Below are 16,891 nucleotides of genomic sequence, written 5' to 3' on the forward strand. Positions count from 1 at the left end.
TCTTTTTCATCTTTTTTAAGTACATGTGGTACAGAAAATAATTAATTGGTCAGACAAGAAAATGGTGCTTGTACCGGGTGTGAAGCAAACTCCTAAAGAACCTCTTGGTACTTCAACAAGTTCTTCAGAAGATAAAGATCCAGAAATTGCCATCATAGACAATGAGCCTGGAGCATCAGATTCTGCGAGAAATAGAAGTAGGAAAAGAAGACAAGAATGTCTGGAAGATAAAGAACTAGTTCAAAATATTTTGCGAGACAATAAAGTTGTGAGAAATGTGCGTCAGAGGCATGAATTAGATGAGCTTCAAGCAGGTAAATTTTAATGAAATAGGTGGTTAATGAATTTCTACTTTTACTTGTACTTTTACCTTTACTTATGTGTTTACTTTCATCTCGCTTAGACTTAGGGAAGCTTGCTGGAAGCTCAGCTCTTAATGAGGTGAAATTTACTTGTGGAGTCTGCAAGAAACCGTATTTTATCAGTACTAAGTCCAGCAGAACCACCCAAGGGAAGGTCAATTACTTCAAAATCAGTAAGTTTAAACAAATATTTTTAATTTACCAATATCATTACTGCAGATCACATGTTTCAGTACTCAGAATAAGAAAAAATAATAATTCCGAGTGTATTTAGGTGATAGTAACTCTGGTCTTTTGTATTCAGCTGATCTTCTAAAAGACTAATGAATGTTTATAATTAAGTTGAACTTCCCTTATCACTTTTTCAATAATCCCCATGGTGGAGAAATGTAAACCTAGGAATACACTGTTCACCTTTGCTAAAAATTTGTCCTTTGTAGCACATTTCAATAAGTGCCAAAGAAATTACGAGAAAGCACAGCGTTTAGTGAGAAACAACCACACCCTGGACAGCCTTTGGAAAAAAGGAAATTGTGAACGACTTTCTTCAGCATCAAGCAGCAATTCCATGTCACAAGATGAGCAGGAGGACTTTACTGGTGCTGATGCCATAGAAACAGGCTCTGACAAGTAAAAACCTTACTGAAGAATATATTGTTGTATAAAAGAACTTTTTTTTGGATGAAAATCTAGATTATTATAGAACTCATGCATAGACATGTCATTACCATGTACCAATAGATAATATTTGTTGTACACACAAAGATTGTTGAGCTTTTTCCTTAGATCTCAAAACCAATGTCTTTGACCAGCATTTGTGGTACTGCTGATAGAGTCTTAATGCATAGTTTTCGTTGATATTTTGAACTTAATGAAATAAAGCAGTTTATGTTTTTCAAATCGATGTTTGCACGTGTGTTTCATGTGTAAGAACAAAATCATATTTTGCCAAAATATAATTGCATGGCAGTTAGCAAATAGTGGAACTACTAAAAACAATTGGCATTTGTATCATGATACCAAAAATCCATTACAAAGCTTAATATCTGGAGCATTCTCCATTGCTTGTAGTGTCCCAATGTTATATATCTTCTTCTTTGTTCCCCTTTTGAAATTCCTGATACTGGCTGATACTGTGAACACAATGAACAATGACCAGAAATGAATCTATATGTTGCGAAAACTATAATACATGTATGTGATAATTTCCTTATACAGTGATAGTGTTTACCTAAACGAAGATTTGGAAGAATCCGCAGACTTGTCTCAAAGCCATGATGAGACTGTCAGTTCATGTATTGAATCATGGGATGAAGAAACACATTGTGCTTTTGATGAAGCTGGCTATGTTGACCAGAAAGATTCAACACAGGATCCGGAGGGTCATGTGATAAGCGATGCGAACGTGGATGATGACTTGACATGTTTTAACTTGTGAGTGTTTATGTAACTAGAAAGATGGAGGACAGATGGTCCATTTGTGTTTGATCTTGTAGTTTCTATTGGCTCCAACTCTAAGCTTGCGAGTTTTGTTGAGGTTGCTTACGTAATGGGGAAATGTTGTTGCACTATAATTTATGAGAATTGACAAATTGTTAGCATTGGTCTGTGTGTGGTCTTTGCGCATTTAGACGTTTGTGTACGTTTATTCTTCTAGGTGTGTGGAGAATGCCCATCCAGTTGCTATTAAACTCAACCAACTTCTTGAGAAAGGAAAGATCCCGGAAGACTGTCTCTACTACAAATTTATTGACAACACTACATCTTTCGCTCTAGTTGATCCTAAGTCTGCTTCAGATTTCACATGGGACCGAGATGTGTGCGAGTTTTTTGACACTATCAAGTATCTCGGAGGTAGTCGGACACGAAATTTTGTGAGAGGGCCTGGTTTCTTTGGAACTGGGAGAGGGGGACTGAAAGAATTCAACACATTTTCTGATTTCAATCTTTGCAGTCCGTCAACAAATTCGTCAAAACGCTTTCAAGCTGGTTATACTACAGCCAGTGGGGTGATAAAACCGCATCTATTGTCCTTGTATTCCTTTGCCTTCAATCGACAAGCTGATTTGCCAGCGCTTGTTTCTACAGACAAGTTGAACGTTATACCATTGTCACAAGCTATTGATGGAACTGCATTAAAACCTGGCCTAGAATCTGATTCACTTCAGAAAATGGTGGTTGGGCTAACAACTCAAATAGACCAAAATAATTTCAGCAGCAACTCCATTTCTGATCCTGAGGAAATAAAAAAAAGCTCTTAACAAGCGCCGAAGTGGTCGTAGGTACATCACTGGACAACGGCTCATCAATTCCAGTTGGTGTGTACTATCGCCCCAAATCAGTAACTGGTGAAGAAATCCTCAAATCTATACAAGACACAGCTAAGACCTTGCAAACTTGCCAAATGTGTTTGAAGCTCCAGGCGTCTGTAAGTCAAATTGTATCAAATGACATGCCCTCTTGCTTTAGCAGCTGTGATGAGTGTCTTAAGCTCAAATCTGTTTGCTCAGCCTGTAAACAAAATGGCCAGGTCTCACACATTCCTTCCTTAAGGGCTTGTAACCGGTGTTTAGAAAAAGGACTAAAGTGTAACAGGTTTCTTGCTGCAACGGTAATTACCGATTATGAAGAGTGTAACAAGAAGGAGTTGTCAAATCTACACTCTATGGCCGAAGATGGTACATTACCTATTGAACTTTCGCTTCTTGTCGCCCTGCCAGATGTGGTTCATCTTGGCAAGAGTATGAAATGCAGCTGGGCCAACTGGTTCATTGATCTTGAGGGCGCGAAGAGTAGTCTAGTTCTAATTCGAACACTCCGCGATTCTGCTGGCCCTGATGTACGTAAGAAGTTACGAAAAATGCTGACCCTGGACTGCGTAAGGAATAAAGATCGGATGGCTGTAGAACCTATCGTGCGCCTTACTAGAACCTCGGTACTAGAGGTACTGAGAGGAATAAGTTTGGTCGTCCACACAATAGTTCCAGAAAAGTATCGCTTTTGGAAATCCAATCAGAGTGGGATATGCAAAAGACCCATTGCGATTGAAAGTGGGGCTCATGGAAAAGTGCTTGTGTTAGACTATGACTTCGAATCTCAAGAGGCTCGTCTCGTGGAATTACGTTTGCATCAACCAGTTGATGTTCACGTTCGGAAAGAGACATTCAAGGATGCAAGGGACCTTTGTTTTACCAGTGGTATAGTTTTCGTTTCTGAAAGAGGATCTGGGGCAATCCGTGTTATTGACTTGGAAGGCAAAGTACGTTTAAAGCCGGAGGACCTGAAATCGCGAGCAGAACTACTTTCACAGCTGAGTCGTTTTAGTTTATCACAGGATGGCACAGTGCCAATTCTTCGGAAGCGACTCGCGACACATTTAAAAGCTTTAGCTGCATAAGTTAAGAACCCAGAAATCATCCAGCTTAACACGCCTTTAGTAAAACCAACGTCAATTTGTGTGGCGAGTACAGACATCCTTTTGTGTGCGGATGACGAGCACCAAAGGATTATTCAGTTGGAAGTAAGCTGCAATGGAGTTGCTGTCGTTGGTACTAGCATGCGAGAAATACATTATCCCGATGGCGTTTCCAGTATTGAATCTCTTTGTGTGTGGAGAGGGTCCGCATACTTGGCTGCATCTGGTAATGCAGGTGGGTTATACGATAGGCCTTTTGCAACAAACCGTCACGTGACTGATTTTCCCTTAGGAACGCCATACTGGAGGGCAAGCTATTCAGTCTTTCCTTGACAACCAACAAAGCGCGAGTGGGCGGAATAGATACAAAGGTAAGGTTAAAGGTCTCTTAAGGCGTTTGTTTGTCATAATGTCACAAGAAAACAATAGGACAATATCTCTTTAGAATTTTTACATACAACTGAACTAGTCTTGGACTGAAATCAGTCACCAAAGGCCGAGTTTCAGACTCGTGAAGTTTTAGCACTTGCTCGCTTGAAGCGATAGCAATGGCGTCAACGTCACCCAAAAATCGCTGTGATTCATTTTACTTTAGTGCTGTGTTACACGGATATTTAAGCCTTTAGAACGAAAATATTGAGTGATAGTTTGGTTTGAATTTCAGGGTGGATAGTTTTGCATTATATGGCGACTGCTGGTAGCCAAGCTCTTTCGACTGAACGCGAAGGTGAGTTTCTGTAATTGGAGGTAGGCTTCTTGCTCACAACAAAAATGCTAGCATATTTGATTGCAGTCTCGTTGTTCAGGGCGAACTCGAATAATTTTTCTTATATTCACAGGTGTGGAGTCCAGAGATTTGAGCAAATTTCCTGGTATTTCTTTCGGAGAAGTTGAAAGTTTTGCTCAGAATGCGTCGGGATGCGAACATACAAGGAAAGCCTACAAGTTTTTCGCTGAACCTGGCTACCTTCACGATAAGAAACGTAAGTAAAGTCTGGGATATCCTAAATTCTAATTGTGCAAATATAACTTTAAATAAAATCGTCGGGTGTTACTTAATATTAAGGTAGAGGAAATCCTTGTGGACTAAATGACTACAAAATAAATATATATACAAATAAGCTTAAGATCAAAATACCAAGAAAATTTCATAACATTGAAAATTAAAATTTGTCCAGAATCAACAACTCGAATATTGTTTTGTTTAGGTAAAGTATATAATTAATTTGGAGATATTTGCGGTTCTAAGTTAAACAACAGCCTGTTTTTTAAATTTTTGGTTGCGTTAACACTGTACATGCAACCAAGAAAGATGAATGCTAGTTGATTAAGCTTTCAGTAGATGACAGTTTACAAAATATATTTTTATCTTTAGTTAACATTATTGCAGTGCTTTCTGGACAAAAGCATTACCAAACTGAGTCTTGTTTTTTGCAGTTCAGTATTCTGCTAACCATGTCAAAGTAACATCAAAGTGCTACAGATCTATGAAAAAGAGTGAGCCACCACACATACTCAGTGTACAGATTGGCCTTGCAGACAAGAGCATTTGTGGAAAGTGTTCCTGTGTGGCAGGAGCTAGTGGATACTGTCATCATGTGGTTGGATTGCTCTTTTACATGTCCCACTGCAAACATCTTGGGCTAAAATCGCTGCCAGATGAACTTACTTGCACTAGCCTGCCACAGATGTGGAGTGTTCCTCGACAGAGAAAGATTGCAAACAAGGCTATTCAAGATGTAATGGTTAAGAAGCCAGAAGCAGGGGCAGATTACACCAAGTTTGTTAAAAGTACCCTGTACAGTCCTACAACTGCTTACCCCCTAATGCATGCTGAAATGATGACATCTCTCAAGCCACAACCACTTATGGCAACTGTGTTACCATCAGCTAGTAAAATGCCATCAATATCTCCAGTTGCTACTTCCTTTGGTAATGCTGCTCGGGGCAGTGTACTTTCATACCAACAAAAACTATCAAAAGAGTATATCATTAAGGACTACTCTTGTACATTTTTTCCAGATCTGCCGCTTGAAACAGCTGGTGAAAGATTTACTAACAATGTTTCAGTTTGTTTAAGTGCTGAAAAGCAAGCTGCTCTAGATTCTCTGGGTTTAACTAGAGATACTGCAATCCAGCTGGAACAACAGACAATCTCACAGAGTAATAATGAGATGTGGTATCATCTCCGAGAAAAACGGATAACAGCAAGCAAGTTCGGAAAATTTGCCAAAAGGAAAACAAATTTTGAATCACTGGTCACCCAGCTGAATCCAAGCCGGCGAGTGGTTACTGCAGACATGCAAAGAGGTATCGACATGGAGCCTGTTGCTGCGATGGTATATGCTAATACTGCAAAACAGGGAAAGGTCAATTTGTTTCCATCTGGGCTGATAATAAACCCTAGGTCACCATGGCTTGGTTGTTCACCAGATAGGAAAGTGTATGACCGCTCAGCTGAGGAGAACGGTTACCTCCCATTTGGACTTTTCGAAACCAAAGTTGTCAAGGAAGGCTCAACTGATTTTGATGGAGTACCTTATATTTACAAAAACCCTGTAACCAAGCAGCTATCACTGAAGAGAAACCATGAATACTATTACCAAGTGCAGTGTCAGTTGGGCCTTTCTGGACTGGAATGGAATGACTTTTTCTGTTATATCAATGAGACAACTTTCTTCTGTGAAAGAATTTATTATGATGCAGAATTTTTTCAGACTGCCAGAGACAATGTGGATGCCTTCTTTTTTTATTTTTATTTGAAGTAATAGGAACCTTGAAATGTGCAAACTCCTAATAATTGTCTGTTTCAAGTACATACTAGCTAGTATTATTATTATTATTTGTACACAGAATGAACTTAAAAGAAATTAAATGAACAACAATAAGTTGGTTATGCATGTTCAAGCTTAAGTGTATTGTCCTCAAGACTTGATGATTCGGCACTAATCTATTACTGTGTCAAGGTTTTGTAACACTTAGAACTCTGATTAAGATGTTTTCTTTTATTTCAGTTTCTCAATACAAAGAAACTGCATTAATGCATACTATTGAAGACAGATATTCCCACTCTTACAAGATTTTAATACCACTAATGTATTTAAGGGGGATGAAAAAAATTGAAATCTTTGCATGGATTGAATAAAATTCACCAACTACAGATATAAATGTTTAATAATGAACTGTTGGGTCTTCAAGAAACATGTTTGCAGTTGTACAATGAAATAAAAATTCATCCTGGCAAATTTCTTGCAACTATACTCCCTTAAAAGTATTGGTCAATCTCTAAGGTTATTTACAATGAACCAATAATTGTTTCTTGTCGCATGACCTTTTATTGCCTAAGGCATAGCCTGGATTTGTCACAGTATTGATTGTACACTATCTAATTCCTTTGACAGAATTTTGGTTGTAGGCTTTCCACAATGTTTACCATAAAGTAAAGTGGGCTAACTATGTTTTTCTCATGTATTATCTATCCTTATGCTGATGACATTATCAGTGGTCCCTGGAAGTTCACTAATAAGCAAATTACTGTGTAAATTTGATTAATTGTACCCATTAAGTTGAGAGGGATATGTGAATCAAAAATGTGGAACTCTTTAATTCTCCGTATCGCCCTCTCAACGTGGATTCGCAGTTTGGCAATTTCCTTTGTCTCTTGGACTTGTTGAGCACTAAATTGGCCACTATAATGAAGAAATGGAGGAAGGTTTAAACTTATCCCTTTTTCCCTTAGCATATCACCTATGTCAAAGCCCTTGTCAGCCATCACAGTGTCTCCAGGTTCTAAAAGATCTAATATTCCTGAAACTCTAGTTATTTCTTTATCTGATATAGATCCAGTGTAAAGGGCCGATACAAAAGTAATAGCTCCATGAGGGGCAATACCTACTAGACCCTTAAGCGTTGTGTTGCTCTTGTAAGTAGAGTACAACTGCGATTGTAATAATAGGGATGAAGGTGACTGAACATAAATTTCTGTGCAATCCAGTATTATCCTTGTTTTTGGGTACAACCTCTTAAAACCCTCTGTCATGTGCAAATCTATCTCTTCCCTACTTGGCCAGATAACCTGGTTCCCCAGAAAAAAGTACAAAAAGTTTGCCCAAGTTATAACTTTCCTACTTACAGTAGCAATGTGAATGTTAAACCTATCTGCTAAGTCTTGGGCAAAAAGACCTACCCTTACCCTTACAAGAAATAAAAAAACTCATCGATAAGAACCATTGTCCTTGCAGATGGCCGACTCTCCTGGACATTCATACCTGCACTGTAGATGTAAGTCATTCGTTCAGCTGAGGGCTCTAACAAACTATATACCTTTAGAAGATGGTTATAACTGGGAAATCCAGTGTAGAATTTTATACTATCATCGTCTGCCTGAAATCTTTGAAGCCCAAAACGTGAAATGTCAACTTGGATTTGAAGAGCGCTGATCTTAGCCTCTGCTGCAACCAAATCCCTCTGGGAAGACTTCAGGAGTCCCAGGGCAAGTTCTAACGCGGCCTCTGCGGCTTCAGCATCTGCTTTGGCTGCAGCTGTTTCTGCTTGTGCAACTTCTAGCTCTGAGGGGCCTTCTTCCTCAACAGACAAGTCACTCTTTTCAGACTCGCGTAGCCTAGAATCAACATGATGACGGATTAGGATTGATTTAAATTAATTTCCATTAATTTACTTACAATGTACTATTAACATCTTAAGTGAAACCACAAAGCAGATGACTAGAAAGCCTTACACTACTCGATGAAGTGGTCTCCTTTCTTTCCTCTCCTTGGACCAGTAAAATATAGTAGGTTTTACTCCTTCTTCTAAAAGTCTTCGACCGTTGTTATCCGGAGGCTTAAAATCGCTCGGTTTGAAATGCTGAGAGCACACCCTCGTGCTGTCAGTTATCTGAGAAACACGAAAGAACCTTTAATTTTGAAAGCTAAGCTTAAATGTCAAGCTCCTTGCCAGCATAAAAAAAACACTGATTTACCTCAAAATATTCTCCTTTATCTCTACGGATATTGTTCACCCAGCCATCTCTAAGCTCTTTCTTGGAGTGTGGCGGAAATCTGTGAAACGATAACTTATTTTCAAGGTCGTAACGCTTATCTGCATTGCAACCAGGAACACAGCAATGAAATTTACTCATCGTGACCACCGTTGCAAGTTGCCCTAGATAAAACTCGTCAGTTCTTCACCTACCGGCATAAATTAAATTCAAACAATCCAGTCAAAACCCTGAAACCAAACTTTTACTTAAAAAAAGCGATCAAGTCGAATTATTAAAATGTAATCAAGGAGATTTTTCGGTTAGGTCGCTGCCATTGCTATCGCTTTAAGCGAGCACGTGCTAAAACTTCACGAGTCTGAAACTCGGCCTTTGGTGACTGATTTCAGTCCAAGACTAGTTCAGTTGTATGTAAAAATTCTAAAGAGATATTGTCCTATTGTTTTCTTGTGACATTATGACAAACAAACGCCTTAAGAGACCTTTAACCTTACCTTTGTATCCATTCCGCCCACTCGCGCTTTGTTGGTTGTCAAGGAAAGACTGAATAGCTTGCCCTCCAGTATGGCGTTGCTAAGGGAAAATCAGTCACGTGACGGTTTGTTGCAAAAGGCCTATTGTGACCTGGCAAATTCAAACGTCAAACAGCTCCTGCAGAATTCGTCCGATTCATGCAGTGAAATCAAGAGGCTGTGTCATTATGGCGACGTAATTGTGTTCACTGACATCGTAGATAGGAAAGTCAAGACCTTCGATCCGAAAACCTCAACTGTTAAAACATTGATGGGCAATGGAAAAGAAGGAACCAATGATGGAACTGGTGAAACCTGTACCTTTGCGCAAGTCCACGGAATATGCAGTTTCCAGAATACTATATTGGTGTCGGACGTAGCTGCTGGAACGGTAAAAATAGTTTCACCGCTTACTGGGACAGTGTCCTTTCTTCAAGCCCTTGGGAAGCTGTACGACAGTTTTGGAATTGGTGCTCATACCGTAGACGCAGTATCACTATCCCTTCAAGATGCTGTGAACAATGTTTCATCAGTGAACGAATATATTAAAAGCACAGTTGCTACAGTTAAACAGCACTACAACATGAAAGAAGCAGCAGCAACAAATGGTCCCCAAGGAACTGTGTCAAAGAAAACTCAAGTCTCGTTAGAACTCCTTGAACAAGGTATGGCACGACTGCAAAATAACTTGAAGAACATAAATGAGGATTATGTTGGTGAAGTTGACCTCCGTACATTACTGACCACTATAGTTGAAAACCTTCATGCAGTCTCCCACTTCAAAAACGAGACTTTTACAGCTTTACAGTATGCTCGAGACTTTGGAACAATTGCAAAAGAATCATTAAAAAGAACAACAAAATGGAGTGCCAAATACTTTACACATGACAAATCGTTTTATCCAGTTCCAACATCTAGTATGGAGTTGGCAGATGTTGAAGTGATGAAGTCTCCAACAGCTGCAAGGATAGATCCTCTAATTGAAGTAGCGATGAAGGAGTTGGTGGATAAATTTCGTCCCGTGAGGCAGAGAACAGTGCGCAGTGAAACCACAAAAGACAAAGCCGGAGCTCTCCCACCAGCAGTGTATTACACTCAACCTCCTCATACCAAAGTAATGTTCCACAACGACCCAACTGTTGAAGGAGAAGTAATGGAACAAATTACTCCGCATATCATAGATGACGATGGGGACTCGCACGCACCCAGTATCACGTTTGTGGACGATAGCACTATTGAAATAGTTGCTGTTGTTGAAGTGCCAGATCAAGAGGATGAATACGACACCGACTCAGGCACCGATGTGGATGATGACGATCACGACTCCTACCCCCACACAACAACACTCACCAGGTCCGGGCGCGCCATTCGCGCTCATTTTCGCCTTGACTTGTAGAGTTTGCACTATCGGGTCTGCGCATATACATTACCTTGTGATGAATCTATGATCAAGAGTTAATTGCATAACAACCCGTAAATAGCGCCACCTTGGACCCTGGAAAGCAAACGATGAAGAGGTAGACCTAAAGAGACTTGGAGACAAACCGTAAAGAAGGAAAGGGGGAGTTTAGATTCAAGGCTTGCTTGCTGCTAATACATGTGCTAAGAAACAAGAGGATGGCTAGTGAGGATGCAACAGCCTTTTCCCGGTAGGTAAAAGGAGCATGATGATGATTAAATAAACAAATTGTTCAAATGAAAGTTTGCGAAAGTGTGATAACGACAGAGCAAAATTTTAATTGTTAAGCATAATGTACCCTTCTGCAGAGAAATAGTCTCCAATGATTTTCCATGATAGAGACATAAACAATGAACAACACAAAATTGCAATCAAAATGACACAGTATGTAAATCAATTGTAGCTGATTCCATATTGAATGCCCGCGTTTATCGTTATCAGTATCTGGCGCATTTTTTATCCGTTTCTCGTTACATTTGTATCAATTTTAGTGTTTCAGAGAATTTTTTAGTGTTAGATGTTAAACAGCCCAAAATTTTAATGTTTGATGTTATAGAAGGTAAAATTTTAGTGTTTAGTGTTTTCGAGATACCCCCATCCAGACCCTCCTAAGTGACCTGTTCTTATTTAAGGGAAGAACGTTTGTTTTTTTCGTTCGATTTTGTCACCTGGTTCTGTCTCTCTTGGGTAATTAGCCCTATCTGGGTTGTTGTTATCTGAGGGCAGAACCTCTCATTTTTTTTTCACCCGGTTCTGTCTCTTTTCGGTAGTCAGTCCTATATGTGCTGTTGTAATCTAAAGGGAGAACCTTTCATTCTTTTTTTATCTGCTTCTGTCTCTCTTGGGGAGTTGATTTGTTTTACACGGTGCATTTTTATCTTGCGAAAAACTAATTTTTACCTTACCTTATGAATCTCAAAAGAACCAAATTCACTTGTCTTGATTGTATACATATTTTTTCTTTTGCAGATTGAATTTTACGTTAAACATGAAAACCATGATGAAAAAGCCAATTTTTTTTAATTAGAAAATTACTTTTTCTGTTGCGATGACCAACCAACTCGAAATCAACGTCAATTGTAATTTTAAGTGCACGATCCGTTGACTGACTTTCTAGTAATTTACCGTCGACCGTCGACGTAGTTTTTTTTCCTTGGCAATGTCTCCCCTCGAATTCGAGGATATTTTTTTAAAATAAATATTGAATTTAAGAATAAAACTACCAAAAAGTAAAATACCTCTCTTCGAAACGTATTCGGCCATCACATTTATGTTTACAACTCTTCTCTCAATTGTGATAACTTGCCTCGCTCAAAAATCAACTAAGATACGAGATATAGTTCCTGTCATAAACGTTATATTTACACTAAAAGGAATAGTTTGTTCGAAATCAATGGTTCAAGGAAGATGACTTGAGATCTTGACATAGGTGGTAGAGGTATCATGAAATGTTAAAGATCCACAATCGAATCAAAGTACTCATGCTGTCACTGTTAATTATTTCAACACAGAACTCTCCAATTACTGTAGCAATGCCAACTTATTACAGACGACAATAATAGTAATAATAATAGTTTAATATTTATAGCGCGCAAATTCCATTTACATATGATCAAATACGCATAACAATTATAGAATATAAAAATTACATCAGATAATAAATTACAGTAAGACACTTATCTAATTTACAAAACTAATAAAAACAATACAAATAGATATGAGAAGTATACCGATGACAGATTTGCACATAGTGTGTGACAGGTGGTAATCTCGATGAGAATGTTTTCCATTATGTCATGAAAAATCCAAGTCCATTTTAGCGATGATGATGATATCACTGGAGTGAGCTTCAAAAAATGAAGATTATCGTAATGTCCATAAAAATGTCCGAGAAATGACTTTGCATCTTGATACGAGCAAAGGCTGTTACAGTAGTCGTATTGGCAAAAAAGATGTTCCCTACTCAAACCGGTAAATGTACACTGTGCTTTGAACTGTTTTTTTCAAGTGACATAGAAAGCTCTACAGTAAAAGTATCAACTATAAGCTCCATCGAAACGATTGATAATCATAGAACAAAACTTTTTTAGTGATCATTCAGAATGATAGGTCAGATTTACAAACATAATGATACATCACCGAATTATCTTCTTATGTTTGATCTTGTTCTGAAAAGCAAATCTGGAGTCGCATATAAGAACGACTTACAGATTTTTGTTGTGGTTTAAGATATTTCTGAATATCATTATGACGTTGAAACAGTTTATGACAAGAATGATTAATCTGAACTCGATGCCAAGGTAAAATTGAAAAAAAAGAATTGACTGTGATTTAGGGTGTTAATGACCAGAATTCAATTACAAAGAAACAATTTGATGATAGACCACTAATGTCTTCTGTTACTGTACACATAACAACGGCAAAATAGTACAATTTGGTACGATTGCAAACGACGTGGTGTTAAATAGTAACCATTTCAATGTTGATTCGAACGGTTTTTTTAGAAATTTTGGAAAAATATCTGGTTTTATTCAAAACTTACCCTGAAAAAAAAAAAGATCTCAAAAAGAAGATCGAGCTGTGTCGTTTTCTTTTTAAAAAAAAATATGACAAAATAATGATGCACTTGAGATCTTTTATGCGAGGAATGCCTTTCAACGAAGAAAATTATTTAACACATTTTTACAGGTGTTGGATGACATTATCATTGATTTGTACCCACTCGTGGATACGTTTAATGATGTGTTTGTAAAAAAAGTTCACCTCTGTATAATTCTTTTAATATCTTACTTATCATATTCATTACTTTGTTCCAATATTGGTCATATTCAGCGAGTCCTTTTTGCTTTTGTAGTTTCTAGATTTCAGTATCTGTTTCATGACGTAATCGATATTAATCATCCCTTTTCTTTCATTATTATCTGTGGCAGGATACTTTCAAACGGTTGAGAATGTTTATCATCTTATTCTTATCTTTCATAGCTAATTCTATTATTAATTTTTTTTAAAGTGAATTAAATATCATCATTTCAATACAATACTATCTAAATAAATATATGTTATTCACCAGCCGGGAGGTCCGTATTTGGAAAAACTGCGCCCAAGGTCTTGGATACTCAAGACAGAGGGCACAGTTTTTCCCAATACAGACCGACCAATGCTGGTGAATAACATTTTTATTTTTTTCTAACACATAACGAAATGATTGCCGAAAAAACCTGAATGATTTAGGGCTACAATTACGAGTTTAATGATAAAAATTATTCTATAAACTTAACAATTTGTTAGTGAGTGGATGATAAAGAAAACAGACGTTATTCAAATTAAAGAGAAAGCTTTCATCGAAATGTTTTTATTTGTAAATGTAACTTGAAAGGCTTCCGAGCAAACTTTGAAACATTTTTTGACAAGTAACTGTCATGATCTGACACCTGTCACTTGAAGAGGAAAAAGGCTTGCGCTTTTGAATAAACAACAGTACTTGTATGAGAGTTTGACTAATGGTCGTGGGTCGTGGGTCGTGGGTCGTGGGTACAAGTCGTGGGTCGTGGGTGTGGGTGTGGGTAAAAGTCGTGGGTGTGGTTAATACTTAATAATAAAAATAACCATTTAAAATATTAAATATAATAATACATAAATTTTATACAACCCTGTCATTCATTAATTTAACTGTTCTTTCTTCTAGTTATTTTATTTTGTTTATTCAATTTACCCTACTTTACGTCTATTTTTATCTGTTATCTCACTGTCAATGAAATTAGTTTCAGTTTCGCGACGCATTCCGAGATCTTGTTTGATAATATAGGAAAGAGAGATAAATCTTGTAATTACACACTGTGTACACGTTTTTCGAGCTGTGCGGTCTGCGGTCTGCGTTCTGCGTTTTCGAGGTCTGTGTTAACGAGACACCTGAGCTGCTTTGTACGATTGTACCAAAAATTATTTCATATAGTAGAAGTACTATAACGTTAAAATTGCGACAGCGCTCGTGAATTCTATATTTGCGGCTAAAGTCAGGGGCCAAGGAACAGAAATTCCGAGATCTCGTCTGACAACATCAACGACAAAAGAATGATAGATAAATCTGGTAATTACACACTGTATACACAAAGAAAAACTGATTGTGCACAAGTCGACTGACTCAAAAGGCACACACATAACCTCTGCCAGACTGGTAACTCGACAGTGGAGGATCGTAAACGCGATATCAGCTGTTGTCACACTACAGGGTTTTGTCTTAGGGAAACTCAAATTTGCAAGTGTGACCGATTTTTCCCTAAGTAAATTACCTCGGGAAAGTTTTATCGTCTGGGGCTTGAAAACCGCAAGAGAACAAAGAATGTCCCGTGGATTTCCCTTGACAACAACCCTAAAAAGCAGAAAAAGGGAAAAATCAAATCCCAGAGTAGCCGACCAATGGACGCTCGTCGGCGATCGCGCTGGTGACAGATCCGGAATTATCGTGTTGTGAAACTAATTTAATGTAATTACAAGATTTATCTCTCTTCCCGTCGCGAAACTGAAACTAATTTCATTGACAGTGAGATAACAGATAAAAATAGACGTAAAGTAGGGTAAATTGAATAAACAAAATAAAATAACTAGAAGAAAGAACAGTTAAATTAATGAATGACAGGGTTGTATAAAATTTATGTATTATTATATTTAATATTTTAAATGGTTATTTTTATTATTAAGTATTAACCACACCCACGACTCTTACCCACACCCACACCCACACCCACACCCACGACCCACGACTTGTACCCACGACCCACGACCCACGACCCACAACCATTAGTCAAACTCCTTGTATGACAAACACACACGAATTATGTGATCATGGGACAATCTTCTCGTAAAAAAAAAGAAAAGCACTCAAAGGTCTTACGGAAAGTACTGTTTATTTCCAACGACGATTAATCTTCGAAGATTTATTTCTGTTCCGTTTTCAGTAAAATGTCACGGAAAGTCAAATTGTCAGTGAACGCAATGTGTTTTGAAGTTGTCCGTCTACTTGTTCGTTTTCTGCAATGGTGTGTGTAAATCTGTCTTTCTTACACTGAAAAGCTGAAGTCAATGAGACTCTTTCCAGCTAGACACAAGGGGATTTAATGCGACTTTTATTCATCTAATACCTCCAGTTTCTGTTGTGAAATTTACGGTAGAAATGTCCAAATTCAACCCATTTGCGAAGAATAGGCGAAAGTGTATTTTATAGAAGAACTCAAACCTTCGCTCAACCTATCACAAACAAACGAACTATGTGGAAGAAGGAAGAATTCAGATATTAACGAAGGAGAGTCACATTGATTAACGTAATTGTTAACTGCAACAGCCTCTCGTTTAACTTCCTGAGTTACTTTTTGGGAAGGATTATTACAGTCAAACTAATTGAAGCGTACCCCCCAAGATTACATTAATGAATTGATCATTTGGATATTGAAACCGCCAGTCGTTTCAAAAATGCAATAATGAATTTATTATTTGATTATTGAACCCGCTAGCCGTTTTACGAATGCAATAATGAATTGATTATTTGAATATTGAACCCGATAGCCGTACCGTTTGGAAAAGGCGCGGATCATTGTTCAAATTAGAAGTCCATTTCTGAAGTCCAATAAGGGTCAAGATGTAAATATGCGAAAAAAGCTCTCGATAACATTCCATTTACAACATTTACAAGAAGTTCTACACAACACTCGAACTCACCTTTCGCCCCTGTCTGACGCCATGTTGAGATAGTTCCGATCTATCATCACGTGTTCGCATAATCCAATCAGAAGTGAACTTCTGATTTAAATGATCCGCGCCTTTTTAAAACGAATGCGGCTATCGGGTTCAATATTCAAATAATCATGTCATTATTGCATTCTTGAAACGGTTAGCGGGTTCCATGTTCAAATATTCAATTCGTTATTGCGCTCCTGAAACGATTAGCGGGTTCAATATTCAAATAATCAAATCATTAATGTAATCCTGAGGGGTACGCTTCACTTAGTTTGACTGTAAATAACAAATTGTTTTTAGGTCACGTTTCAATCGTTTTCAGAACAAATTCAGTACCACCAAATTTATTTCGAAATCAATTTTTGCGGTAAAACCAAAGTGATTTGAGAGCGAGAGAGAAGTAGGAATTAAAAT

At 37.9% G+C, this 16,891-nt stretch overlaps 3 protein-coding genes and 1 pseudogene across 4 annotated transcripts in view; 3 read left to right on the plus strand and 1 right to left on the minus strand.

The window, feature by feature from the left end:
• The window catches only part of LOC148730427 (uncharacterized), a 3,789-nt gene extending 378 nt beyond the window's left edge, over positions 1-3,411 (plus strand). Inside the window, exons 2-6 of the mRNA XM_088761796.1 lie at positions 21-314; positions 404-535; positions 803-995; positions 1,581-1,749; positions 1,994-3,411. Coding sequence (XP_088617922.1) covers positions 21-314; positions 404-535; positions 803-995; positions 1,581-1,749; positions 1,994-2,623 — 1,418 coding nt within the window. The 3' untranslated portion in view covers positions 2,624-3,411. The remainder of the gene's footprint in view (positions 1-20; positions 315-403; positions 536-802; positions 996-1,580; positions 1,750-1,993) is intronic.
• A 666-nt stretch (positions 3,412-4,077) lies between these two features.
• Positions 4,078-6,545, plus strand: LOC148730428 (uncharacterized). The gene is made up of 4 exons (XM_088761797.1): positions 4,078-4,148; positions 4,442-4,504; positions 4,617-4,760; positions 5,215-6,545. Exons 2-4 carry the CDS (start codon positions 4,462-4,464, stop codon positions 6,543-6,545), a joined length of 1,518 nt encoding a protein of 505 aa, XP_088617923.1. The 5' UTR covers positions 4,078-4,148; positions 4,442-4,461.
• A 388-nt stretch (positions 6,546-6,933) lies between these two features.
• Positions 6,934-9,308, minus strand: LOC148730429 (uncharacterized; annotated as a pseudogene). The gene is made up of 4 exons (XR_016001945.1): positions 9,271-9,308; positions 8,759-8,837; positions 8,516-8,673; positions 6,934-8,398 (listed from the first exon to the last, which is right to left on the minus strand). The product of XR_016001945.1 is annotated as an uncharacterized LOC148730429 (transcript).
• A 90-nt stretch (positions 9,309-9,398) lies between these two features.
• LOC148730430 (uncharacterized) lies at positions 9,399-11,192 on the plus strand. The gene has a single exon (XM_088761736.1). The coding sequence runs from the start codon at positions 9,560-9,562 to the stop codon at positions 10,682-10,684; it is 1,125 nt and encodes a 374-aa protein (XP_088617862.1). The 5' UTR covers positions 9,399-9,559; the 3' UTR covers positions 10,685-11,192.
• The last annotated feature ends 5,699 nt before the right edge of the window (positions 11,193-16,891 follow it).

This window comes from Stylophora pistillata, chromosome 5 (genome assembly GCF_964205215.1).
Source record: "Stylophora pistillata chromosome 5, jaStyPist1.2, whole genome shotgun sequence".
Classification (NCBI taxonomy): Eukaryota; Metazoa; Cnidaria; class Anthozoa; order Scleractinia; family Pocilloporidae; genus Stylophora; species Stylophora pistillata.

Coding starts and splice junctions, on each gene's coding strand:
- LOC148730430 (XM_088761736.1), top strand. CDS start 9,560: ATGGGCAATGGAAAAGAAGGAACCAATGATGGAACTGGTGAAACCTGT.
- LOC148730428 (XM_088761797.1), top strand. CDS start 4,462: ATGGCGACTGCTGGTAGCCAAGCTCTTTCGACTGAACGCGAAG. Junction 4,505..4,616: donor TCTTTCGACTGAACGCGAAG/GTGAGTTTCTGT, acceptor TTATATTCACAG/GTGTGGAGTCCAGAGATTTG. Junction 4,761..5,214: donor CTACCTTCACGATAAGAAAC/GTAAGTAAAGTC, acceptor TGTTTTTTGCAG/TTCAGTATTCTGCTAACCAT.